General features: G+C 40.0%; 1 protein-coding gene across 1 annotated transcript in view; it reads right to left on the bottom strand.

Annotated features, from left to right (window-relative positions):
- The window catches only part of Adgrg4 (adhesion G protein-coupled receptor G4), a 96866-nt gene extending 73203 nt beyond the window's left edge, over positions 1–23663 (bottom strand). The window contains exons 1-3 of the mRNA XM_074063263.1: positions 23508–23663; positions 21288–21367; positions 5370–5984 (exon numbers count right to left, since the gene is read on the bottom strand). Coding sequence (XP_073919364.1) covers positions 5370–5984; positions 21288–21357 — 685 coding nt within the window. The 5' untranslated portion in view covers positions 21358–21367; positions 23508–23663. The remainder of the gene's footprint in view (positions 1–5369; positions 5985–21287; positions 21368–23507) is intronic.
- Positions 23664–26700: the final 3037 nt, after the last annotated feature.

The raw sequence follows: 26700 nt of genomic DNA on the forward strand, positions 1-26700 counted from the left end.
TAAGTAGAACATTTGCTAAGGTACCAAATTCTGGTTGTGATTTGGATATATCAACTCATATTAAATCTGTGTGTTGTTCTAGCTCAGATACTGCATCTGGTTTTTCCCTCAATCACGACCTCTGTAAATATAATTCAATGTGTTGATTAGATTTGTGAAAGATAATGGTGACCAGAAACTGCCACAATCAGATCTGCCTGTGGGGTACAAAAATATGAAATGAATATCTTTAAGATGATAAGGAAAAAACTTTTTCAAAATGGTGTCTGCATTCAGTTTTTAAGCAAGGACATGAAAAATGAATCCAGAGAGAGAGAGAGAGAGAGAGCTAGTGCTTCCATCTCCGAATCTATAGAATGTCGCCCTGTGCAGGAGAATACCAATAAGGAAGCTTTGAGTGAATTACAAACAGCTCATGCTTATCTTTCATGATGAAAAACGAGGGTAGCACAGAGAATTGATGTACAAGGGCAAGACCAGATTGCCTTTTAGCTATAGAGTCCATTGCCATGGAATCTTTCATATGAAAACTGATAATTAGACGGAAGGATTAATAGTGGCCCAAAGACCTTTAGAAAGTACATAAACTATACAATTCATTTCTGCGTATTTTAAGAGTGATCAGTTCATAAAGTAATTCAAAGGAAATCAATGACTCCACAGACAGAGGAATAGTATGTTTTCATACAGTCTAGATTTCCCAGGATGGACTCCATTCATATCATTTCATTCTTTTCAATAGAGGGGATTTCTCAAATGTATAACTAAGAGGAATTTCATCTGCATGTCTTTGTAAAACTCTTCATATTCATACATTCATAGGTCACAGCAAATTCTGTGTTGGATCATGTGTCTGAATAAAGATTAGGAAATTATGCTCGCCACACCCACACAGCAACTTTAATTTGCAAGCAAACTAAACTTTGAACTAAAGTCCTTAATGGTCGCTCTAAGACATTTCTGTCACCACCCATTACTTTTTAAAATCCTGTAGAATTTTGTTATAGCTAAAAACTGGAAACAACTTAAAAGTCCTTCAAATGGAGCTGATTGAATAAATGATAGCATACCCTTATTCTATCATACTATTCAGCAGCCTGCTCCCAGAAATAATCAGTTAGCTCTGTATTTTCAGATATGGAACTATCTCCAAAATGTATTATTAAATTTAAAAACACTTGCGAAGACTGTGTATATAACAATTCCAAACATGGAAAAGGAAAAAACTAGAATATTTACCTTTAAACCCAAGGGTTGTTTTTTTCTGCAAGTATACCTAACAATTGTTCACAGCTATTACTTTGGGGGAGAGGCAGTGGGTGTAAAGGATTGTGAAAAAACAGCCATTTTCACTTTGAATATTTATCTTTACGCATTTTTTGCTGTATGTTTCTATTAATTTTGCTTGAAGAGATATATTCATTTTAATGAAGAGTTAAATTAATAAAATAAGTAGTAAAATGATAAATCAATCTAAATTGCAAAAACTTACATTCTTTTTCTGAGAAGCATATTCTTAAGAATGTGTCCTGTGACATAGCAAGGCTAAGCATACCAAGATGGATGGATGGGTGAGGAAATTTGTTGCATGATCATTTGTAACTGTGAAAAATTGAAACAATTTAAATACCAATCAATAGTAGGTTAGTTAAATAAATTATGTTACAGCCCTAAAAATACACTAAAATGTTCTTATGTTTCTGTGATAATGCTGTTAAAATAAATCAAGTTTATAGAACAATATGTATGTATGTAAATTTTATTTCTGTTTTCTTAAGTTATGCATACCCATGAAAATATACACACACAAACATACACGCTTATAAACCCATAGAAAAAGTCTTTAAAATAGACATCTCTATGGAGAGGATGGGGGTTACTTTTTGCCTCAGATACTTTTGTATTTTTTAAGTCTATTTTATTCACAACCATATATATTGCATTTGTAATTTTTAAAAATAAAAAAAAGACTTTAAAACCTCCCCCAAATAAATTCCTAACAACTAGCACCTTTACTGTTACTATTATTTATCACTATGCTAGTTAAATATTCCTGACCCATCTCCAGCTATAGCGAACCTTATTTATTAAATCCAGGTAGGGTTCATGTTTTTTAGCAAATGTTCCCCCAAAGCCTTGTTCTCATGAATATAAATATATACATATATAATTTATGTGTAAATAGATTTATTGAGATTTGCAACCTAGTAATGTGCTCATTAAAATTTATTTTAAAAGATCATAATCCTTCTATGGACCATAAATACTAACTTATTAGGCAAAAGCTAAAACTAGACATGTTGTAATCAGTCATTTATTCACACATTGTCACCCATTTCCTAGATGTCATATGGCCAAGACAGAAGTAAGAGAAATTCCATGGTGTGACAGCTCCTTCAGTGGCGAAGCCCGCAGTGATTCCATCAGGCAGCCTAATTCTCCCAGATGGGTTATCAGCACCAGAAATTTCCTTTGAAGGAAGTTTCTAAGGCCTCATAACCTTTTAGGAATCACAGACTCCCTTGAGATAATCCTACATGGTGTGGGGATCCAAAGAACATGGGTTTTACAATCAGACACATCTTTGTTCAAACCCCAGCTCCACTACTTGCTTGACTGGTGATGTAGGATTGACTTAACCTCTCAGTGAGCCTCGCTTTCTTCATCTAGAACATGCCTGGCACATGGTAAGAACTTAGTAAAAGGGAGTAATTGTCATATTGCTAGAATGGGATGGAAGCTATAGACTCTGTCCTCTGGGAAAAAAATCCACCTTACATTTTTAAGGTATTTTATACAATCTCAAGGACTTTATTCCTTCTAGGACACCATGGCCTTTGGGTTAAGAACACCTATTTGAAAGTTTGGAAAGAACACTTGAAGAAACCTGATAAGTAGAGAGAACATTTTCTACCCTTTTTGCTTGATTGTCATTTTAAGTGGTTTTCTTGTTTGTTGTGTTGGGTGATTTGGGTATTATGCACACAAAGACTCAACCAGACCAGAAGAATGGATTGTATATTAAAAAGTGTACAAGAATGAAGGTGTGGCTCAAGCAGTAGTGCCTGATTTGTAAGAGCAAAGCCCTGAGTTTAATCTCCAGTACCAACAAAAAAAGGTTCAAAAAAGAAATGGGGGTTGTCCACCACTTTCACATATTAGTTAGATTAGTGATTTATCATCCAAATGGTAAAAAATGCCACAATCATTAGCTGGCCAGATTAGGTTTTCCAAGACCTCTAGAAAGCCTGTGTATTTATGAGGACCATACTTTGAGTTCCTTAGATCATAGATAAAGTTACCTTAAACTACATTGTTTGAGCTGCTCCGGCTTAACCTACTAGTCCCCAGCTTAGTGTTGCAATCAGAGCCAGCTAGAATTATTATTTCTCTTCAAAGCCTTGGAAGAGATAAAAAAAAAAGTGGCTTCAGGTAATAGCACAAAGGAATAGCTTTCCTGTTCCTCTGTATTGATCTAATCTTAAAGCAACAAAAAATCCCTTGCAATGGACTGCTGCCATTAATTCAACTAGCATCTGGACTGTTGGTGAAAATATGTCCCCATAGTCTGTGACAGCTCTTTTAGGCTTGGATCTAGCCCCCATTCTCTCCCTAGCTGCCCTGCCACAGAGCCATAAGAACGATAAATAATGTCCCTCTAAGAATGAGTGAGTATTTCAGGAAATAAGAAAAATCCTATTCTGATGCTATTAGCACTGACTACTCAGGACTCAGGACTAATGATGATGGTGGTGGAGAGGGTTGGAGTTGAGGGGAGAATGGAGTTGTTCAGAGAGAAACAATCCTAAATTTCTTTCTCAAAACTTGAGAGAAGGAGCAGAATATATACATAATTCCATGAAGACAGTTTCTTTTAACAAGAACTTCATTCCAAGTAGGTCTTTGCTATCATCATTTTATCACAAGAAAAGTGAATTGGTTTATAAATACCATTCCCCATGAAAAGGAGCCAGGGCTCCTTGGTAAAATGGCTGATTCTTGGGCTGAACAGAAAAAATACAAGATGCGCTTGGAACATCTTGTTGGGCCAGAAAGTAAGGAGGTGTGCAAAAGATGCTGAAACATGTCAAAAGGACACAACAGTTACATTAAAAGGCAAACTCTGGCCAAATCTAGGTCAATTTTAGCATCAAAATAAATAGAAGTAACAGATTGTAACCCACTGACTAAAAATGAGAATCAATGAGTTTATGGTCATAGAAATAAACACATGAAAGAAAGAATGGATGAGTACACTGAAGAAGGGAAAGTTCTTCCTTACATTAAAATGTAAACTAATAAATGTAGAAAAATCACGGAATTTTTTAAACCATTCTTTTGTGACCATCATAGTAGTTAGTGATACAGGCAAGAATCATCAATATATATAAAATTATTGGGTGATAGTTTGATATGAAGAGGATATTTATATAGTCTCCAAATACCTCCCCAGAAATTAATGATTTCAAAGGAAAAAGATAACTTCACAGTGTATTAATCTGACAGTCATCAGAATCAAGTGCTCAAAGTTGTCACAAATAGTGGGACAAATTGGCACAGTGTGTCTACTGATGTCATGCATTGAGAAGACCACAGCCTCACTTCTGTGGTGTTCTTGCCAAAATTCATAACTTGAACCTAACCATGAGGCAATATTAGACAAACCCAAATTAAGGGACTATTTACAAAAAAACTGGACTGTATGGTAGAAATATCTAAGTTATGAAAGACGAAGAAAGACTGGGGGTCTGTTCCAGATTACAGTCTAATGAGACCTGGTAATTAAATGCAATGCATGGTTCTGAATTGAATCTTAGAACAATCCCAAAAATATCTATCAAGGAAATTAGTAGGATAATTGGCTAAATTGGGATATGATCTAGGAATTAGATATTAGGATTGTATAGATGTTACATTTTCTGATTTTGATATTTTAATGAGGTTTAGAGAATTCCTTATGCTTAGGGAACACACACTGAGAAGGTTAGTGGTAAAAAGGAATCATCCTGCTACTTACTTGCAAATGATTCTGGAAAAAATCAGGTGTGTGTGCACATGCATGCACACATTTGCATGAGGAGGAGAAACGAGAGATTAAGATATGGAGAATGATAAAGCAGGTGGATGCAAAAGTCTTGACTATTGGCAATCTGGGTAAAGAGGCTATAAGTATCAGTTTGAAATTATATCAAAATAAAAGGTAAAAGGAAACAGTATTTGCTTTACATTTTAAGAAGTAAATGACAAAACTGTGGCCACTTGGGCTCCTTGAAGAAAGACAGAGCCCTTATCTAGGAGTGGGTCATTTGGAACATCAAGCAGAAGAGTACTGCATGGATGCTAAAGAGAAAAATCCAGAAGGTACTCACAGCAGCGGAGTCTCCTGTCAGGAGTTGGGATGATCTTGTGGACAAGCCAAATATCTTCTTCCCAACTAACTATATTTCCATCCAAACACTTCATAAACTCCTCTTTTTCCAGGACGCGGTCCCAGAGTTGAAAGTAGTACAAGCTGCCAGTAAAGTGAAGTCTCCTGCTTTGAACCTGATTCTCTCTATTCTTGGGAAAGTGTCCTAAGACCAGAGTCCCATTAGGTGTCAGGCTGTGTGGCCGGTCCATTATTACTAGTATCCTTTCTTTATCCAGGAAGAGCTCTAATCTTCCTTTTGCACCATCCCATATCAAGCATACCGTATGCCATTGAAGTGGAGTCAGGCGGCGTCTGATATAAAAGGTCTTGCCCAAGTTGTATAGGATTAGCTGCTGATGGTCCCCTGCAAGTCCAAGATCTATGACTTCTCTGCCCAGGATGGTGCTCTTAGTAATATAGGAGAAGGCCATCCAATAACTTGACTTGTCAACCATGCTCACCAGATCAATGCATACAGTGAATCGGCTGAGCTCAGGAATGGTGTTGGCCAAGCTGACATATGTGTCATGTCTTCCATAAAAATCCAGCTTTTTTCCTTTTAGTGAAAGTGTATCTGTCCAGATTTGGGGAAGGAGGAAAGCGAAAACAAATGAAATTTCAGTCAAAAATGTTTATCATCTTTGGCAGTAGAGTCAAATTGTACAATATAATTACGAGTCAATCCTGATACAAATAAAGAAATAGTAGACAAAAACCAGCTCTATTTGACAATGGCATGTGATTTTTTGGCAGAAGCGTTTCTTCCTAATTATATTTTGCCCAGGCTAATATGAAAAGTTAGATTAGTGTTCCCTGAGTATTATGCCAGCTGGACAGTTTGGAGAGACAGAAGTGTGTGGCTAGTGGGAGGAAGAGGCCAAAGAAAGGCAGCCTGGACTTCAAATTTGCTACACATCATCCTTATGCATGTAATCAAAAGAGAATTATTTCCTCCCACCTAACTGCCTTATTACATTCACGATCAGCAGCAATTTGTTTCTCCATGCCTTTCCCTGAGCCAAATTACCAGACTTAGTCTATCGCTGGAGACTGATTCTTATTGAAAGACACTGACAAAGGCCTGAAGGATGACCAGGGCTGAAGCTCTGAGGTACTACCCTAGTGCATCCTATGCCCTCTCCTCACGAGGGGCCACACTGGCTTTAAAGCCCTCCTAGTGGTCATGGACCCAGTTACTGCTGGCTGCCAGACAGCTGGGGTAGAATCCCAGATCTGACACTTCATCAGCTGCCCAACTTGAAGCCAGTAACTAAACTTCCTCCTAAGACCTCACTGTTTGCTTCAGTAAAATGGGTTTTCAGGGCCACAGTGTTGTGTGTCTGCTGGACAAGAGGGGTCACCATTCACGTGATGAATGTGATAGCCAGATAGCATCTGCTTACTTACAAGAGAATTGGAAGATGAAGTGACATGGTGTCAAAAGTCGTCTCAAGTGTGGCTGAAGGATGTGCCCATTGCTAGTCTTTGGTCACACAACTTGGCAGCATCTATGAAAATTTAAATCAAGCATAGTTCCAGTCTCATCAGAACTACTGAAGCTGATACTGTCATTACGACAAACCTCACAGCCCCAGGCTGTGACAGTCAGCCTAGTGACAGTCCCACTATAGCCCTTCTTTGTGGAAGAATGGAAGAGTAACCACCTCCTGGTTTAGGGTTGTAGTGTTGAGACCACCGCTCAGAAACAGAGACAGCCATCGGAGCCCACGACAGAGGCTGACAGGAAGTAACCATTGCCCTGCTCTGACAGATGCCCACAAGTGAGAGCCTCCAGATATTTCCTGGCCACAAAGTGTTCTCTCTCTCCATTGCTCTCCTGAACATCCTCCAACAAGCTCGTGTACATGCTACATACACATACACATACAACCTGCATGTGTGTGCACACACACACCACACTCGTGTACAGAAACTTACACTGCCTACCTACCAGAGTTATTTCTAAGTTGTCCATAGTGGATGGGTGAGGAAATGCTTTTTTCTGTCCTTGGCTTATGTGATTGTGTTATCTTATCATCTTTCATGTGGTTAATAAGCCAACAGTTAATCCCACAAGAAGATAGCCACTATGAAATCCAAGACTCAATTATTGTTGGTTAACATTGCTTTTCTGCTCAGCCCTTCAAAATGATGTCAAATACTACATTTAAGAACTGATTTTGTGGTGGGCATAAATCTGCAGGGCTTACTTGGCTCTTAAAAAATATATTGAGGACTGAGCCCAGTGGAACATGCCTGGAATCCCAGGTACTTGGAGACGGAGATCATGAGGATTGTAGTTTAAGCTCAGTCTGGGCAAAAAGTTAGTGAGAACTCCATTTCAACCAACAAGCTAGGTGTGGTTGTAATCCCAGCTACACAGGAGGCGTAGGTAGCAGGATTATGGTCTGAGGCCAGGCCTAGGCAAAAAGCATGAGACCCTATCTAAATAATTAAAGCAAACTGATGCACAGGTGAAGAAAATGTGGTATATGTACACAATGGAATTTTATTCAGTCATAAAGAAGAATGAAATTATTATTTTTGTTGGAAAATGGGTGGAACTGGAGATCATCGTGTTAAATGAAGTAATCCAGGTTCAGAAAGACAAATATCACATGCTCTCTCTCATACGCAGAATCTAAAATCATACACTTTTTAAGGGAGGAGGGTCATTGTGATAATTCCATAGATGTATACAGTGTCCTTTGAACAAGTTCACCCCCTATTAGATTTCCTTATTATACTCCCTTAATCCCTTCCTCTCTGACCCCTCTTTTCAAGCGGCATTTGGTGGGTTTCATTATGCTGTCTTCGTGTGTGTGTGTGTGTGTGTGTGTGTGTGTTGCATGTATGTAACTTACTTCCCCTCTCTTCACACTCTGAACCCCCCTCCTTTTCCTTCCCCACTTCTACAGCTCCCCAAGACAACCCCTCTTATACACTCTCATATGCTGACTCTATGTCAGAATAACCAATGACAAGAGGGCAAAATGGGGGGCTATTTGAGGGTGGGAAGCAGCGTGGGGAGAGTGAAAGGAGGGTGGAGGGGGTGAATAGGATCAAAGTTCTTTACATGCATGGATGAAAACAGACTAATGAAACCTGTTAGAATTTAGCTGGGGGCATAGCTCAAGTGGTACAGTGTGTGCCTAGCAAGCATGAGGTCCTGAATTCAAGCTCCAGTACCACCAAAAACATGTTTTAAGAAGGAAGGAGGGGATAATAAAGCGTGATACATGGTGCGAATTTGATCAAAGTACATTACATGCATGTATGGAAATATTACAATGAAACCCCTTTCTACAATTAATATGCAACAATAAAAAGAGAGAAAAATAACTAAAGCCAAAAAGTGCTAGGGCATGGCTCAAATGGTAGAGCACCTGCCTTGCAAGTGCGAGACGCTGGGTTCAAAAATCCAAGTACCAACAAAAGTAAACAAGATGTCTCATAGTTTCACATGGTCTGTGAAGGCCTCTCATCTCTGCAACGCATGAATACAAAATAAGTTATTAAAGGAACAGAATGATCCATTAACAAAGTCAGAAATAGAAAGGCCAATAATATAAAAAGATGCCACTGCATTGTTGGGGGACTGGGCAGTACTGGGGTTTCAACTCAGGGCTTCATGCTTATTAAGCAGGTGTTCTATTGCTAGAACCACACCTCCAGTCCTTTTTGCTCTGGTTATTTTGGACATAAGGTCTCACTCTTTGCCCAGGCTAGCTTGGACTGCAACCTTACTATCTTAGGCTTCCCATCAGAGCTGGGATGACCGGCACATGCCACCATGCCCGGCTTTTTTCCATTGAGATGGAGGTTCACAAACTTTTTTGCCTGAGCTGGCCTCAAATGACAATCCTTCTGGTCTCAGCTTCCCAAATTGCTAGGATTTACAGGCATGAGGCACCAGCACCTAGCTCTACCTCATAAGTACAAATTAAAACAATAATGTGATGCAATTTTGCCTCCTAGATAGATAGAATTTTAGAGGACTGAAAATACCCAGCATTGGCAAGCCTGTGGGGAAATGAGTCACTTATATGCTGCTGGTGGGAGTGCCAATTAAGTAGCATTTTTAAGAGCAATTTGCCAGTATCTATGAAAATTTTAATTATGTATATACTTTTGACCTAGCATTTCCATCAGTTTACTCTTGATAAAGATATATATATGAACATTTAAGTACAAAGATATTTATTGTAGCATTTTGTCTAATAAAGACCCCAGAGTGCCTGCCATGCAAGCGCACAGTCCTGTGTTCAAACTCCAGTACTGAAAAAAAAGGTTACCTTTAGGTGTGAGATTTGAGCTTGGGTGGGGGAGACTTTCTATGTTCCTTATTTTGGTAAATCTACATTTTGAAAACAATCACAGTGTTATATCTATAATCAGAAAAATGAAGAAAGACAGATGGGTAGCTGGATGGATGGATAGGTGGATAGATAGATGATAGATGATAGATGGATGATAGATAGATACAGACATAGACAGAAGGACAGAAGGTAGGAAGGAACACTCACTGCTTTACTTGGGATTGTGTAGACAGAGACAAAGTCTACTTAGACACATTCAGAAGAGCTGTAGCATCTGAAGAGCTGGATTTGTGTCCCAGTTGTCTCTGAGGAACTGTGGGGACATGGGCAGTTAATGCATAGACAGCTCTCAAGACTGGCAGAGAGTGAGCACTATTTAAATGTTCAATAAACTCCCATCGCGCCTTTGTCTCGTTCCTCCATGGTGAGATGGGAGTAGTACTAGCCTGCCTCCCAGGGCCACTACAGATGATGCAATAGCAGCATTTAGGGTACCTGTGTGAGAATGTTTATAAACTGTGGAGTGCCGTGTAAACGTCAGCTGCTGTGTTTGTCAGTATCATCAGTAGGAACCTCTTTCTTCTCCATAGCCTCTCACAGGCAGGTACATCTGTGCTGAGCCCTGCCACAGCCTCCAGTTGGGCTGTGATGAGGCAGACAGGGGTTTGGCCCTTGTCTTGGGCCAGGCAAACAGCCTTCTCTGCATGGCCTCTCAAGGGTCTGCTTCAAAGGCCACTTGTGTCTCTGCCTATCATTTCGCTATCCATTGCAGATGTCTGCTTGGACTCTCCCATCTGTTGCCTGGCAATTTTCAGGTCCAAATTGTCTGATTGCTCCCCTGAAGTGTGTTCTTTCTTGATTCTGGCTCCTGTGTGTCTCTCTTTGCCTCTATCTGCTGTTTCCTTTTATTTCAAATTCCATCGCTTGTTTTCCCTACTTTAAAAAAATAGTAAGAGGCGCTTCAGTCTATTATAAAAGTAATACTGTATGTGGTTTTTGAAAAATAAAAAATGGGAGGCATTAGAAAGCAAAAAAGATGAGAACAAAGTCAGCCAGAAAGTCCTGTCATCCAGAAACAACCACCAGTAACATTTTGGTATTTTTCCTCTGACCGTTTTCTTCTGTGCACACATTTTGCCTGTTTCTCTGTGACTGAGAGCATATTATATGGAAATTTTGGTCCCTTGCCTTTCTCACTTAACATTGTAACATGAGTGCATTCATGCTAAGAACAGCTCACCATAAATCTCATTAAAATGGCTGTGCTGCAACCAAACAGCACCACATGCCATTTTAATTGTGCTAGAAAATTTACCATTTTAAAGTGTTTGATTCCCTGGCATTTAGCATCACAAAGGTATACAGCCATAATCATTGCCTAACTCCAGAACATTTCCTCCGCCCCAAAAGGAAATCCTGAACCCAGTAAGCACTCATTTTGTGTTTGTACCTCCAGCCCCTAGCACATACTTCTTTGTTTTCTGTCCTACAGATTTTGTTTTCTGTCTTACCTATACTAGACTTTTTATAGAAATGCAATAATACAATGTATGGCTTCCTACATTGACTTCTTTGTTTAGCATAGTATTTATCCATGTTGTAGCATCTATCAGTACCTCATTCCTTTTCGTGGCTGAATAATATTTCATTGTATGGCCATCACATTTCCTTCATTGATTCTTCTGTTAATGGGTATTTGGCTTGTTTCTACATTTAGCTATTATGAACAGTGTTGCTATGATTTTGGCCATTCATTTTGTTTCAGCAAATGGGACCTCATAAAACTAAAAAGCTTCTGTTCATCAAAAGAAGTGGTCTCTAAACTGAAGAGAACACCCACAGAGTGGGAGAAAATATTTGCCAGCTACACATCAGACAAAGGACTGATAACCAGAATATATAGAGAACTTAAAAAACTAAATTCTCCCAAAACTAATGAACCAATAAAGAAATGGGCAAGTGAACTAAACAGAACTTTCTCAAAAGAAGAAATTGTAATGGCCAAAAAACACATGAAAAAATGCTCACCATCTCTAGCAATAAAGGAAATGCAAATTAAAACCACACTAAGATTCCATCTCACCCCTGTTAGAATAGCCATCATTAGCAACACCACTAACAACAGGTGTTGGCGAGGATGCGGGGGAAAAAGGAACCCTCTTACATTGTTGGTGGGAATGTAAACTAGTACAACCACTCTGGAAAAAAATGTGGAGGCTACTTAAAAAGCTAAACATTGATCTACCATTTGATCCAGCAATACCACTCTTGGGGATATACCCAAAAGACTGTGACTCAGATTACTCCAGAGGCACTGCACACCCATGTTTATTGCGGCACCATTCACAATAGCCAAGTTATGGAAACAGCCAAGATGCCCCACCACTGACAAATGGATTGAGAAAATGTGGTATCTGTACACAATGGAATTTTATGCAGCCATGAAGAAGAACAAAATGTTATCATTTGCTGGTAAATGGATGGAATTGGAGAACATCATTCTGAGTGAGGTTAGCCTGGCCCAGAAGACCAAAAATCCTATGTTCTCCCTCATATGTGGACACTAGATCAAGGGCAAACACAACAATGGGATTGGACTTTGAGCACATGATAAAAGTGAGAGCACACAAGGGAGGGGTGAGGATAGGTAAGACACCTAAAAAATTAGCTAACATTTGTTGTCCTTAACACAGAGAAACTAAAGCAGATACCTTAAAAGCAACTGAGGCCAATAGGAAAAGGGAACCAGGAACTAGAGAAAAGGTTAGATCAAAAAGAATTAACCTAGAAGGTAACACCCACGCACAGGAAATCAATGTGAGTCAATGCCCTGTATAGCTATCCTTATCTCAACCAGCAAAAACCCTTGTTCCTTCCTATTGTTGCTTGTGTTCTCTCTACAACAAAATTAGAAATAAGGGCAAAATAGTTTCTGCTGGGTATTGAGGGGGTGGGGGGAGAGGGAGGGGGCGGAGTGGGTGGTAAGGGAGGTGGTGGGGGCAGGGGGGAGAAATGAACCAAGCCTTGTATGCACATACGAATAATAAAAGAAAAAAAAATTAACCTAGAAGGTAACACACATGCACAGGAAATCAATGTGAGTCAATGCCCTGTATAGCTATCCTTATCTCAACCAGCAAAAACACTTGTTCCTTCCTATTGCTTATACTCTCTCTTCAACAAAATTAGAAATAAGGGCAAAATAGTTTCTGCTGGGTATTGAGGGGGTGGGGGGGAGAGGGAGGGGGCGGAGTGGGTGGTAAGGGAGGGGGTGGGGGCAGGGGGAGAAATGACCCAAGCCTTGTATGCACATATGAATAATAAAATAAAATAAATAAATAAATAAATAAAATTGATAGAAGTCCAAAGAAATTGTTTTTATTTCTTTTCATGCCACTCATTTTGTTTCTACAGGTTTTCATTTCTTTTAGACATACACTTAAGACTAATTACTGGGTCAGGTAGTAATTCTGTTTAACTTACTGAGCAACAGTCGAACTATTTTCCAAAATGCCAACAAATGTATAAACGTTCCAATTTTTTCACATCCTTGCCAATACTTGCTGTTTTCCACTTTTATTATTATCATTGCAGTCCTAGAGGGAGTGGAGTTATAGGTATCTCATTGTGGTTTGGATTTGCATTTCCTTCAGAATTAATGACACTCTTGTTAGTTGTCTGCATGTCTTCATTGCAGAAATATCGGTTCAAATCCTTTGCCCCTTTTTGATTAGGTTGTTTATCTTTTGGCCAATGAATTGTAAGCATTTTTTTTATGTCTCCTGGACACTAGAGCCTTATCAGATATATGACTTACAAATATTTTCTCTCATTTTGTAGGTTGTCCTGATAATGTCTTTGGATACACAAGTTTTTAATTTGGATGAAATACAATTGATCTCTTTTGTCTTTTGTTGATTGTGCTTTTGGTGTCCTTTCTAAGAGCTCATAACCAAATCCCAGGCCATGAAGATTTGTCCTTATGCCTTCTGAGATTTCTAGAGTTACTTCTTACATTTAGGTCTTTCACCCATTTTGAGATAATTTTTGTACACAATGTGGAGTGTGGGGATCCAACTACATTTGTAGCTGTTTACTGCGTAAGTAGTTTTAGGATATAGATTTGGAGGCTGATGGACAGACAAATGGAAGGCTGTCCATCATGCAAAAGTATCAGGAAGTGGATGAAGAATCTGGCATAAAATGAGCATAAAGAACTTGTGCCTTGTTTTAAGGAACTTGGCAAAAGATCAGCAGAGAGTTCTCTCCCTACCAGACACCCCAAACAACAAATATATCCATTTAAAAATGTTCAGAACTTTGAGACAGACAATCTAAACAATTTTTTAGCTGACGACAACAGTAAATATGAGATGTGTTCTGTAGTGATTTTTCTGCCCTTTCTTCCTTGAGTTTCTCTTTAAAATGTGAAAATGTTGCAAAGACAGCAATGCAGACTCCAGGTGTATTATCTTGCTTGATCTTAGGGACAGTGGACAAATGGCGTTGTCCCATAGGCCCTGTGGGCATGATCCGGTCACTGTTTGTCCCCCATGAAAGGATCTGCTTTCCTTTTTCACTCAAGAGTTCTGAGCCAGTGAGTCCAGCAGAGCATCAATGTCTGTGTTATTAGTTTGCTAGGGTTACCATAACAATGTACCACAAATGGGAGAGCTTAAACAATGTAAATTTGCTCTCACAGTTTGGGAGACTAGAAGTCTCAGGTCAAGGTGTTGCCAAGGTTACTTCCTTCTAAGGACTGTCAGGGAGAAAGCCATTCCATGTTGTTCTCCTAGTTTCTGGTAGTTTCTTGACAATAGTTGGTGACCCTTCACCTACAGACTCATCCTCCCAGTATCTGCCTTTGGCTTTACATGGTCTTCTCCCTGTATGCATATCTGGATCCAAATCACCTCTTTTTATAAAGACACCATTCCTATTGGATTAGGAGCCCACTTTCCTCCAATATGACCTCATCTTAACAAATTACATCAACAATGGCCCTATTTCCAAATAAGATCCCATTCTGAGGTGCTGAGACCTCAAAATATAAATTTAGAGAAGACATGATTTAACTTACAATACTGTGAAGGGCTCACGACTCAGCCAAATCTTGGATTCAAACTTCATATCTCACCAAACAAAATAGATGTCCTTACTCATAATGCCAGAAACCCCCTGGAAAACAAATTTACTCAACAATAATGGCCATTGAGCACTGACAGTGTGCCAGTGTTAGAGTGCTATAATAGAGTGGACTTGGCAATGCTTCCTATCAGAGCGGGGAGAGAAGGCAGGGCAACCTGGGGGAAGAACCCACCAGGCACTGTTGTGTTTATACTCTGAAAAATCTGACCACTGTGGGGGTGAGCATTCTGCCAAGGGTACTCCATGCCTGCCAAGTAGGAAATGTCTCCACCCATTCTTCAAAGTGAGGGAGTGAGCAGACACACATTTCCATACTATATGAAGTCTTTACTTGAGCAAGAGGACTTCTGGCTCTCAGTATCACTAATCCTCACAAATCAACGTTTGGAGCATTGACAACTTCATAGACCAGATTCTGGTCTAGCAAAACCCATGTATGTCTGAGAAGATGTAATAGATAGGTGCCTGATAATGGGGAATTCTGCCATCCACACATCACCTGGATCATGATGTGAGCAACCACAGAGAACCACAGTTACTATATGCTACCCATTGCCCACACTTTCCACTGGTCTTGCCAGGCTAATCCTTACATAAACTAGATCTACCACACATAGGACCATCCAACCCTGAGCTTAATTTCTGCCACTTGTCACACCAGTCATAGAGCTAGCCAACACATCCCCACTCCAGGACCCAAGCTACTGATCACACATGTGCTTTGCCAAGAGTTCTTGGAACAGGAGGCAGAGGAATTGTCCTCACATAGGTAATGTGATTGTTCCTTCAACTCTTGGATTCAAAGTCCATAAAGGTCACCCCAAAAAATAGATGTCCTTAATCATAAAGCCAGAAGACCCCTAGAAAATCAATTTACTCCACGATCATCGCAGAGCACCATGTGTCAGTGTTACACTGCAGCAATAGGGTGACATGACACACAGGGTCCCTGGTCTTGTCCATTTAAATTCAAGAGAGAGGGATAGTCAATAAACGAGCAAAGAAAATAATTACAAATTGTGAGAAGTGCTCTGAGGGAAACTAACAAGTTGACAAGCTAGATAATGGGAAAATAGAGTTAAGGGAAACAGGAAAGTCTCCATTAGACAGGAGAGTTAAGAAAAGCCTCTCTGAGGAAGAGTCACTTCAGCTTAGTCCTAGGGGATGAAACAGGAGCCAGGGTTACAAAGAAGTGGGGTATGAATAACCCAGACATGGGTAATAGCACGGGAACAGTCCTTTCTTGTAAACTGTGCTTGGCATTTTCAAGGAACAGCAGGAAATTAGTGTATTGGAACAGAAGAAGCATGGCAGGAAACGAGGCCCAAGAGACAGTGGGAGACTAGCTCATGTAGAGTTTTTTAGGTTTTATTAACGAGTCTGAATTATATTCTTTGATGGGAACTTCTTAGCAAGTTTGAGTGAAAGAGTGGTATTGTCTGCAGCGTACTTATGGCTCACACCTGTGATCCTAGCTTCTTGAGAGGCTGAGATCAGGAAGATTATGGTTCAAGCCCAATCTGGGGAAATAGTTCTTCACAAGACCCCGTCTCCAAAATAACCAGAGAAAAATGGACTGGAGGTATGGCTCAAGCAGTAGAGTATCTGCTTTGCAAGCACAAAACACTAAGTTCAAATCCCAGTCCCACCAAAATAAATATAAACACATAAGTAAATAAATAAGGAGTGGTATGGTCTGAGTTAATATTTTAAAGGATCACTCTGGCTGCTGTGTTGAAAATAGATTGTAGAGCAGAGATTCCAGGTGGAAGGCTATTGAAGTGATCTGAGAGAAGATAAAGGTGGCTCAGATCATGCCAGAGCAGTAGAGAAGGGAGGAAAGGGTACAGAGTGGGGTAGAGATAGAGACAGAGGTTTGACTTGGAACATATTTTAGAAGTGGCATGCACTAGACTCAGTGGATTGGATGTGGATCTAAGGATGCAGGATTGGTAGCTGGGTAATGGGACTCATTTCCAGAAGAGGAAAGACGACAGACCATTACCTCACAGTTGGAATTGCTAGGCCCTCAGCCTCCCTACCAAGGCCTCTATACGTGATGTTAACAGCTCACATAAACCTTGGCCTACTAGACTAACTCAGACATGCCTAGGTAATAAAATCCCAAACCAAGAATCTTAGAACTCCATCCCTATCCTGGAGGCAAATGACAGGGGATGGAAATGGCACTTGAGGCCAACTCTTCAGGCTATGCAATTATTCATCAATATTTTCACTGTTGATGAATGACTTTTCAACAACATACTGGCCTGAGATAGATTATAAGTGTTGATCACCCTCCTAAATGACATGTTCAGTCACTCTGAATAATGCTATTTGTCACATGAGCCTTTCTTATCTAGCCTAGGCTGACTCCAAAAGCACTATGGCTGTGTCAACTCAAGGAAATATGTATCTGGCAAAAGCATAAGAAGAGAAATATATGCTTCAGAGTCTACAAGGTATAATCTTCCTGGCCAACAGCTCTGAGTATCGTCAGGTAAAATATCTGTTCTTGCACTAGAAAAGATGCTCAAAACATTAGAGTCGTAGGGAAACGCAAATCAAAACCACAGCAAGGTGTTACTTCACACCACTAGGATGGCTGTAATCAAAAAAGCAGACAGCAACAAATGTTAGCCAAGACGTGGAGACGTTACAACTGTCATACACTGCTAGTGGAGATGTAAAATCATCCAGCCGCTTTGGGAAATGGCCTGCAAGTTCCTCAAAATCTTTGTCATAAAGTTATCATATGACCTAGCAATTTCACTCCTAGATGCATTCCCAAAAAGAAGTGAAGGCATATGTCCACACAAAAGCCTATACACAAGTGTTCACAGCAGTATTAACTATACCAGTCAAAACCAGAAACCACTCAAATGTCTATCAACTGATGAATGAAAAATATGAGATATATCCATATAATTAAATAATGTTAAACAAACAATAAAAAGGAATGAGCTGATGATACAGGCTACACACAGACAAACCTTAAAAACATTATGCTAAGTGGAAGAAGCCAATCACAACAGGCCAAATAAGTTTGATTCCATTTGTATGAGATGTCCATAAGAGGCAAATACATAGAAAGAGAGCAGAATAATCATTGCCAAGGTCTGCGGTTGAGAGGGAGGGGAATGAGTTGAGAATTTGATGTTTCTTTTTGAGGTGATGAAAATCTTCTGGAATTAGATAGAGAAGTGATGGTTGTACAAGTTTGTAAATACACCAAAAATCATTGAAGTGTACACCTTAAATGGGTAGATTTTATGGTATATAAATTATATTTCAATAAAGCTAGTTTTTTATTTGTACAAGTTTTTTCTCAATGGGCCAGTCTTCACAACTTTCCAGCACTATGCCCAATATGGTAGCAACTAAGCATTTAAATGTGGCTTCTGCTACTCTGAACCGAATAATTTATTTTATCTTAATTAGTTAAAACTTTAAAAGCCATGTTTTATAAGTGATTACCATATTGGATGGGTCAGTTCTAGAGTTTATACAGAAATTTAGAATTTCTACTTAAAATTCACCCTCCACTTCCTTTCACCAAATAAGTTCTTCCAGAAAGCACAAATGCCTCTCAGATGAAGAGTTTCTTTGCCTCTTCAAGCTTACCACATCCTGACTGACACTGCCCAAGCTGGCTTCTCCAGCATGAAGACTGATTCTTTCACATGACTCTCCTCCTGTGTCAAAAGGATTCCTGCCTGTGTGAGAACTTATCAAGAAAGCTGAGTCCTGCTCAAATAGAAGCAAAAGGTCCTAAGGTATTAACACATAGATCCACCCTGTAAACATGCATCACAAAGTTTTAGTCATTTTCCAGACATCAAGAATGGAGAGGGAGATAAAGGAGAATGGTGGAAGGGTGAATTCGTATTTGATATATTTGAAGAACTTTTGTAAATGCCACAATGTACCCCGACCCAGCACAGCAATAAAAAATAAATAAAATGTTTTCTTATTGAAAAAAAGAATGCTGTAAAACACATTATATTCTTTCACAAAACAAAGCCTGTCGTAGGGCTAGAGGCATGGCTCACGTGGTAGAGTGCCTGCCTAGCAAGCACAAGGCCCTGAGTTCAAATCCCAACACTGCCAAAAAGCAAATTACTCAAAACCTGTCCTAGCTTGCGCTCTCTCTCTCTCTCTCTCTCTCTCTCTCTCCCTCAGCAGGGTCCAAATTGGTCAACAACTTGATCCTGGATTTCCTGTCCTCTGCAACTGTGAGAAATAAAGGTCTGTTGTTTAAACCACTCAGTCTATGGTGTTTTTGTACTGGCTACCCAAGCCAACTAAGACAGGACGCCAGGGAACTTCAGTCTTTCTGACAGCCTGAGACCAGGGCCCTCTCCAAGAATTCCTGCTTATTCCTTTCCTCCTGCTGCATCAGCGCTGGAGCTCACTCTTTGACCCTTCCTGCCCACCCTGCTCTTGCCTCTTGGACTTTATGACAGATCTGGCTTCTTCCTGACCTGTGGTATTCTTCTACGAACAGTTTGCTCCGCTCTGGCTCCATCCAGTTAGAGCATTTCTGAGTCACCCTCTGCTTGGTCTGACCTTAATCTCTTGCCCACAATGACTCTCACAGTTAGGAGGCTGGTGACTCGTCTGGAGCCTGAAGGGAACTAAACTTTAGTTATACTACTGATTCAAGGACAGGATCTTTTTCCAGGAAGAAAGTGATGCATTTCTCACCGACGGAAGGACAATTGTACTTAATTGTTTGATATCCTAAAAGAATCATTGCCTTGACTCATATAATTTGACACTAAAACAGTCTGGACACCCTTGTGGTACTTCAAAGTGACCTCTGCAGGGTGTTTGTTTGTTTTTGCTACTTCGGTTTGAACTCAGGATCTTGTGTTTGCTAGATAGGAGGTCTACTGCTTGAACGACACTCCCAGCCCTTTTTGCTTTATTCTTTTTTTTGTAAGGTCTTGTGCTTTTCGCCTGGATCCAGCCTCAGACCTTGATCCTCCCTGCATCTCCTGTGTAGTTGGAATTTTGGGTATGTGACATCACACTTGGCTTATTGATTGGGAGGGGCGGGGCGGGGTTGGCTAACTTTTTGCCTAGGCTGGCCTCAAACCACAATCCTCTCCATTTCTGCCTCCCAAGTAGCTACCATACCTGGCCCCTTTGCAGGTTTTAAATCTGCACATTTATCATAATTTTCACTGATCAATGACTTTCCTCAAAAAAAACTAATCCATACTTTTCAGGGCCACATATGCTTCAGTTGTTTATCCCATGCCTGTACTATACTCCTATATCTTGCTGTTCCTAGATGACCTATGGCTCTTCACACTAAACTCATGAGGGCTTGTGTCATATACAATGCCACCATACAGATGTCTACAGCTTCATCATTTCAAATTGCAATATTTTATTAAATCAGTTCACATGTACTGAGTGTCTAATCTATGTGTCAAGACCTGTCCTGAATATTTTGGATAAAGAAATAGAGAAAACAAGTTTCTTGCCTTTGCAGGAGCAGGTCGGGGAAAGACAAATCAACATCTTAGCAGGTAGGCAAGGCCAGGTGACAGAGTTGCCACTGTGCCCTGGAGGCCCTATCTCAACCTTTATTATGAAAATCATGACTTCCCATCAGGCCTGCACTCAAGCAGTCAGTTGGTGTTTGCTATTGATGGTGATGGTGATTTGGTATTTTTCCAGAAGATTAGCTGTGAAACCTGAGCATTATTCAGTTTAAACCACAGGTGAATTTCATCAAGTATTGTCACTCACTGGCAATGACCTTTTATCTAAAGACTGATGTGCTAAATGAGCAATGTTATCAACTGAATTTCCTTAATATGGACGAGATTGCAATTTTTCAAGACAACCTTCTCAAGTTTCCAAATTACCAGCTACTTCAGTCTTAATCACATTCACTACAAAATTAATGCAAAGATTCAATCTCCACTCTTGTCACAGAGTGTAGGTAAGGGCTGGGCCCTTCCAGACATAATGCCCAAGTGTCACTACGAATCAATTTGCAGATTTTGGCACAGCTCGGTTTCTTCACCTGTATTCTGTGATCATTGCCGTATACATATAATGGATGCAGAAACACAATATCATAAGCCCCAGAGAGCTTCAGATGAAGCAGTACATATGAGAGGAAACAGCCCAAAACAAAATCAACATCTTCTGGTAGGTGTACATTGGCCATCAAATGGCATTTCAGAGTCCAAGCTACTGCCTGTTTGAGGCCAGTTCACCATTAGTTGTGCAAAAACACTGAACAAACACATTCATTTACTCGAGTTTCAGCTTGTTCTACAGCCATAGTGACCAATAAGAGGTGGTTGAGAGGTAACAGAGTGGAGTTTTTGCTTTTTTTCTAGCACCTACTATGCATTGGAAGGGATAGTAAGAATGCATTTTCTTACCTGATAGAAACATGAAACTTGACATGACAACCAATCCATAAAGCCTCTGATAGATGATGTGTTCTTTCATTGTCTGAAAGCTGCATTCAAAAAGTCAAAATATGCCCAGCTTAGATTCAGAACAATTTCTAAGGGTATGTGACCATACTTCCTTCCATTCTACCTAAGGCTTTTTCCTATTACTTAAGACCATGTCAGTGAATCCCAAGATAGACACTTGCCTGAGTTATGCACCCTGACCGAAACGTCACTGACTGATTTATCTGTACACTTGATCAATAAAGTTTGTTAAATTCCTACTATGTGTCACTGTGCTAGCCACTGGGAAAACAGTACTGAGTAGATAAGATAGAGAAAAGTGCCCTCAGGGAGCAGTTATCCCAGTAGGGAAGACAGACATGAAATGCATAATTACAAAACATGATGCATCCAGGGCTGGGGATGTAGCTCAGTGCAAGACCATTTGCTTAGCAAACATGAGACCCTGGGTTCTAACCCTAATAACACAAAACACAAAAACAAAGTGTAATGCACTCAACCTTAATGCACACGACTTCAACCCAACTACTTAGTTTTAATGCTCCTTAACTCTTTTAGTTGGTTTTTGAAAAATCTTTAATTGACACATAATTACATATATTTGTGGGAGACAATATGAGGTCTTCATACATGTCTACACTGGGTTGAAGGAATGGTGTACAACACAAGCTGATTGACAAAAGTAACTCATTGAATCATTCCAATTCTTCAAGCAGATCTGTGTAGAGAAACTTGACCATCTCGTTACATTTGCCCAGCTTCTCTCTTTAATTAATTGTAACTGAAATTTCTTATTTGGAAAACACACTGAAAGCTAGCCTTTTCTCCAACCACAATAGTGGTTCAAACCACAAATCTTACTGAAATACATTACAGAAAGCTGGTTGGAGAATGCCGATGGGCATTTTCTGATTTAAGTGTATCTTTTCCAATAGGCTAATGTGACATACTGTATTTCTTTCCACTTCTAAGTGGGATTTGGAGTTAACAGGCTTGCTTTCATTGAATATAGCAGAAACCAATTAGGGAATACTTGCTATAAGCACCGGCCACTAATCTGCCTCCTCATATTTATCAAGTATTCTTTGTCATTAGAATAATAAGAGAATTCGTATGGCTTGGATGGGTTGTCTAAATGACAAGCATAGAAGTAAGGGGGTACCTAAATCTTTTATGACTTGCAAAATGAAATGCAGCTTAAATTTATATGTCATACAATGATTACGCTGAGAATCAGTAACTAGCTGTGAGACCGTGCAGATTTCTGTTCCTTAATTTACCTGGGACTCAGTTTCCTTATCTATAAAAATGTAGATAATGATCTGCCTATTTCCCACAGCTTCTCTAAAAGAGAACCAAATAAGATGATGATATTTTAAAGGCAATTTTCAAAGTATAAAGTGCTATAGAAATGGATACGATCACTATCTATAAAATGGAATTTCCAGCAGCAAACAAGCCAATTTATATCTTCCTTCTATTTCCTCTAAACTTTTATAACAATTCCAAAGACATGCTTCAGAAATTTACCTGGCATCCAATAAATAAATCAATGGACATTCAATGACAGAATACTATGCAACCACTAAAAGGAATTAGGTATGTCTATATGTCAGGCACGAAAAGGTAGATTGGGAAAGGGTAGGGAGTGAAGACATTTCCTTTATATACCATAAAATTCTACACTGCTTGATTCTTGTGCAATAACCACGTATTATTTATATAATTTTAAAGATTGAAGGAAAAGAGAAAAGAAGGGAAGCAGAAAGAAGTTTAGGACAAACAGGAAGAACAGAGAAGGAAGACGGGAATAAAAGATTTATATCACTTATGGTTATGTACTGGTTGATTATTTTGCAATGAGAATACATCATTTTATAATTTAAAAATTGATAGAATAGAAAGAGGAAGAAAAGAGAAACAAAGAAGAGAGAAGAGATAAAGGAATTTAAGAACTCGTATTTTATAATTCATACAATTGCATACAAGCTGGTTCTTTTCTCATGAGTAATTGTTACTTCCATAATTAAAAAATTGTAAAGGAAGGGGCTGGGGCTGAGGCCCTGAGTCCAATCCCCAGTACTATCAAATGCAATTGTAAAGGAAGGAAGAAAAAGAAGGAGGAGGGAAGGAGGGCATGTAGGAAGGAAGGGGGAAGGAAAAGAAAAGAGAAATGCTTACCTGAGAACAGAATCCCTTTAACTTCCCACCCCCGTGTCTCTGTGGGGTCTGAAAGAAGAATTTGCTTTGCAAATAGCCCAATCTGGTCTGTAAATCCTTACATTTGATGTGAAATGGTACAAGCAGGAAACAGGAGACTCGTTATCTCCTGGCCATGCCTCGGTCACCTTTTCTGGATCCAACCAGCCTCTGTGCTCTTAGCTTTATGGGGCTTATTGACTAGGACAGATCCTCTTTTCGTGGCTTGCAGCACGTCACAGGGCTGTTTTCCTGAGCATAAAATCAGCCTGAGCAAAGTTCTCTGGTTATTGCATACCTGCAATAATCCATTAATTTCAGGGCTCTTTCCCAATTTTCATTAAGGATTATCTTCAACTCCTAGTTGATTATTGCTTCAATTAAGCTGGACATATTAAATGGGTACTTGCTCACTTAATTAAGGCTCATTTCACTTTATTGAGAAAATGGGGGCGGGGTGTTCAGAACTAGAAGCAGAAAGCAAAGGCCAAGAAGACCTGAACACATTCACATCTTACACTATTAGCAATGTGAAGCCAGCTGTTCACCCTCAATGGACATTTCAGTCTTCAAATTGCCTTGAAAATAGATTTACTGAACTGGTTTTTATACCATTCTTGAGAGGGGGATGAAATTTTTGTCCCAGACCTTATAGCTATAATGACAATATCATTGGCCATGAAAATATCATCAAATCCCACCAAGGATCCAGAGATGATCCCTGTCAGCCTCTGCCCTTCACAGGTGAGGACCCTAAGGTCCACTGAGTAGAATGAATTGCTCAAGGTCACAGAGCTTGTAAGCTAAAGCTGAAGTCTCCTGACTCCCAGACTAGGGCACTTTCCTCTCCATCTTGTGCTTTGAGTGCAAAAAGTCAATCTGCTAGGAGGCTGTGTCAACCAATCTGTATGCCAGGATTCTCCATAAGGGAAGGAGGAAAGAAGAGGTCTATCAGTCAGCCATCATTCACCGCCAAGCACAGAAGCTGTGCTTGATGTGGTTGATAAGATCCCAGGCTTGGCAGACAGATAGACTTGAGCTTGAATCTCAGCTGTGTGCTTTAGGGTCAGTTCCTTGAGCCCCAATAGCCCTCATTTACAAAACACAAATAATGGAACTCATGTCACATTGTTGTAAAGATTACACGACACAACATGTGAAAGGTGTTTGGCTCAGTGCCTGACTCCGAGTTCCAGTCTAGGACTCCAAGGCTTCTTTCTCCTTTCCACTAGGCATAAGGCTTAGGTTGTTGTGACCCGCCCCCATGGCTTACAAGAAGAAGTTGTGAGGCAATTATCAAGGAGCTTCATGACACCTCCATGCCACATGTTGATACTTCACACCATGCTTGCTCATCGGTCTCCTCCACAGAACATCATGCCCTGGAAGGACATGAACTCCATGGTATTCATGGTTCACACATCGCCTGGCACAGAGACTATGGCTTTGCCTTTTTCCCCTACTGCAGTGTAAGCTTCCTAAGGATGGGGAAAACACATCTCTATTCTGTGTCCTGCCCCAAGAGTTAATATAGTGTCTGACACATTATAGCAGCTTAATAAGTATTTGCTGCAATGAAGGTCGCTATAGTTTGAATATGAATGATGTCCCCCAAAGGCCCATATGAAAAGGTTTGGTCCCCAGGGCAGAAGTATTGGGAAGTGCTGTTTAAGAGGTGAGACCTAGTAGGAGGAGTAAGTCCTTACATCATCGGAGGTGGCTCTTAAAGGGGATTGTGGCTCCCCAGTGTCTCTCTCTCTCTCTCTCTCTCTCTCTCTCTTTCTCTTCACATCACTATGATGTGCTGCCCTCATCAGAGGCCCAAAGGAAAGGGTCACCCAATCCTGGATTCGAATTTTCAGAACTATGAGCCAAAATAAACCTCTCTTTTTTCTCTCCACTTTTATTGGCATATATTCATTGTACAGGGGGAATTTTTTGTGACAATTCCAAATAGCCTTACATCTTACATTGGTTAGATGCCTCCACCCTCTCCCCCCTCAATCCCCTCTCCGCCCCACTTAAAGCAATTGCAAGAGGTTTCATTGTTCTAGTACATGTATGTAGAAGAAGCCCATCAATCACATTCCTTCACCCTCATCTCCTTTCACCCTCACCCTCCCATAAGTACTCCTCCCACTGTACCTATTTTACAGTCCTGTATTCATTATTAATCCCAAAGTCAATGTTCAAAAGCATTTCTCAATGTATCCCAGCTGAGAATATGCTTTACTTTGGTCAGTTCAGCCCCCATCTGTCACTTTCCCTTACCCCTTTCCTCCCACCCCCATTATTCAACAGCTTGAGGACATAACACTATGTACTGAAAGCTCTCTTTACATCATAAGTAGCTTGTGTCAGGTATTTCATTAAAGTGATGGAAACCTCACTAACACAAAAATGAAGATAATTTGGAGAGAATATAATCATACATACTTAGATACATGAAGAAAATTCCCTGGAAGGAGACCCTGATGAAAAGAGCTGCTTCAAGAAAGAAAAACTGAGGGATCTTAGGTGAGTGGGAAACTCACTTTTCATGTTTTTGTGATGTGAGAATTTTAATCATTTAATCAAAGAAAAACACTATGTAGTTTTTCAAAGAAAATCCAATATGGTTCAAATGAGATAATTGGCTAGAAGAGGAATGTGTGCAAAAAAATGATGTTGAACCTCTTTGGTCATGAAAATAAGTGCCACCTGGGAGGGCTACAATGGGTAGCTTCCATTCTCTGGAAGGTTATAAGACTAGTGACCATCTGTTCTCCATATCTACGGAGCAAGAGGAAATGGACTGAAATTGCAATGGGATATGCACTAGACATAAATAAGTCATTATTGACAATAGGAGTTGATAAATAGCAGAAAAGACTATCAAGGGATGTTACAAGCCACCCATCTCTGGAAACTCAAGGACCTAGATAGCCATATGGTCCGGCTATCTTCCCACAAACAAGGCTGAGCTGAATGACTTGACACCCTGTCCCAACCTCTGACACTAGAAAAGACCCTTAGTCTGTTGAAGGTCCAGGCTAACATCATTCCCATCTCCCTTTCTGAGAGTGAGCATCCCATTGGGGCATTTGGGAGCACAGTGATTTCCATATAGCATGGCTTCCAACTGTAAGCCAGTTGTTGAATTTGGGCTGAACCATAGAAATGGTGAAAAGGTCCA

Source organism: Castor canadensis, chromosome X (genome assembly GCF_047511655.1).
Source record: "Castor canadensis chromosome X, mCasCan1.hap1v2, whole genome shotgun sequence".
NCBI lineage: Eukaryota > Metazoa > Chordata > Mammalia > Rodentia > Castoridae > Castor > Castor canadensis.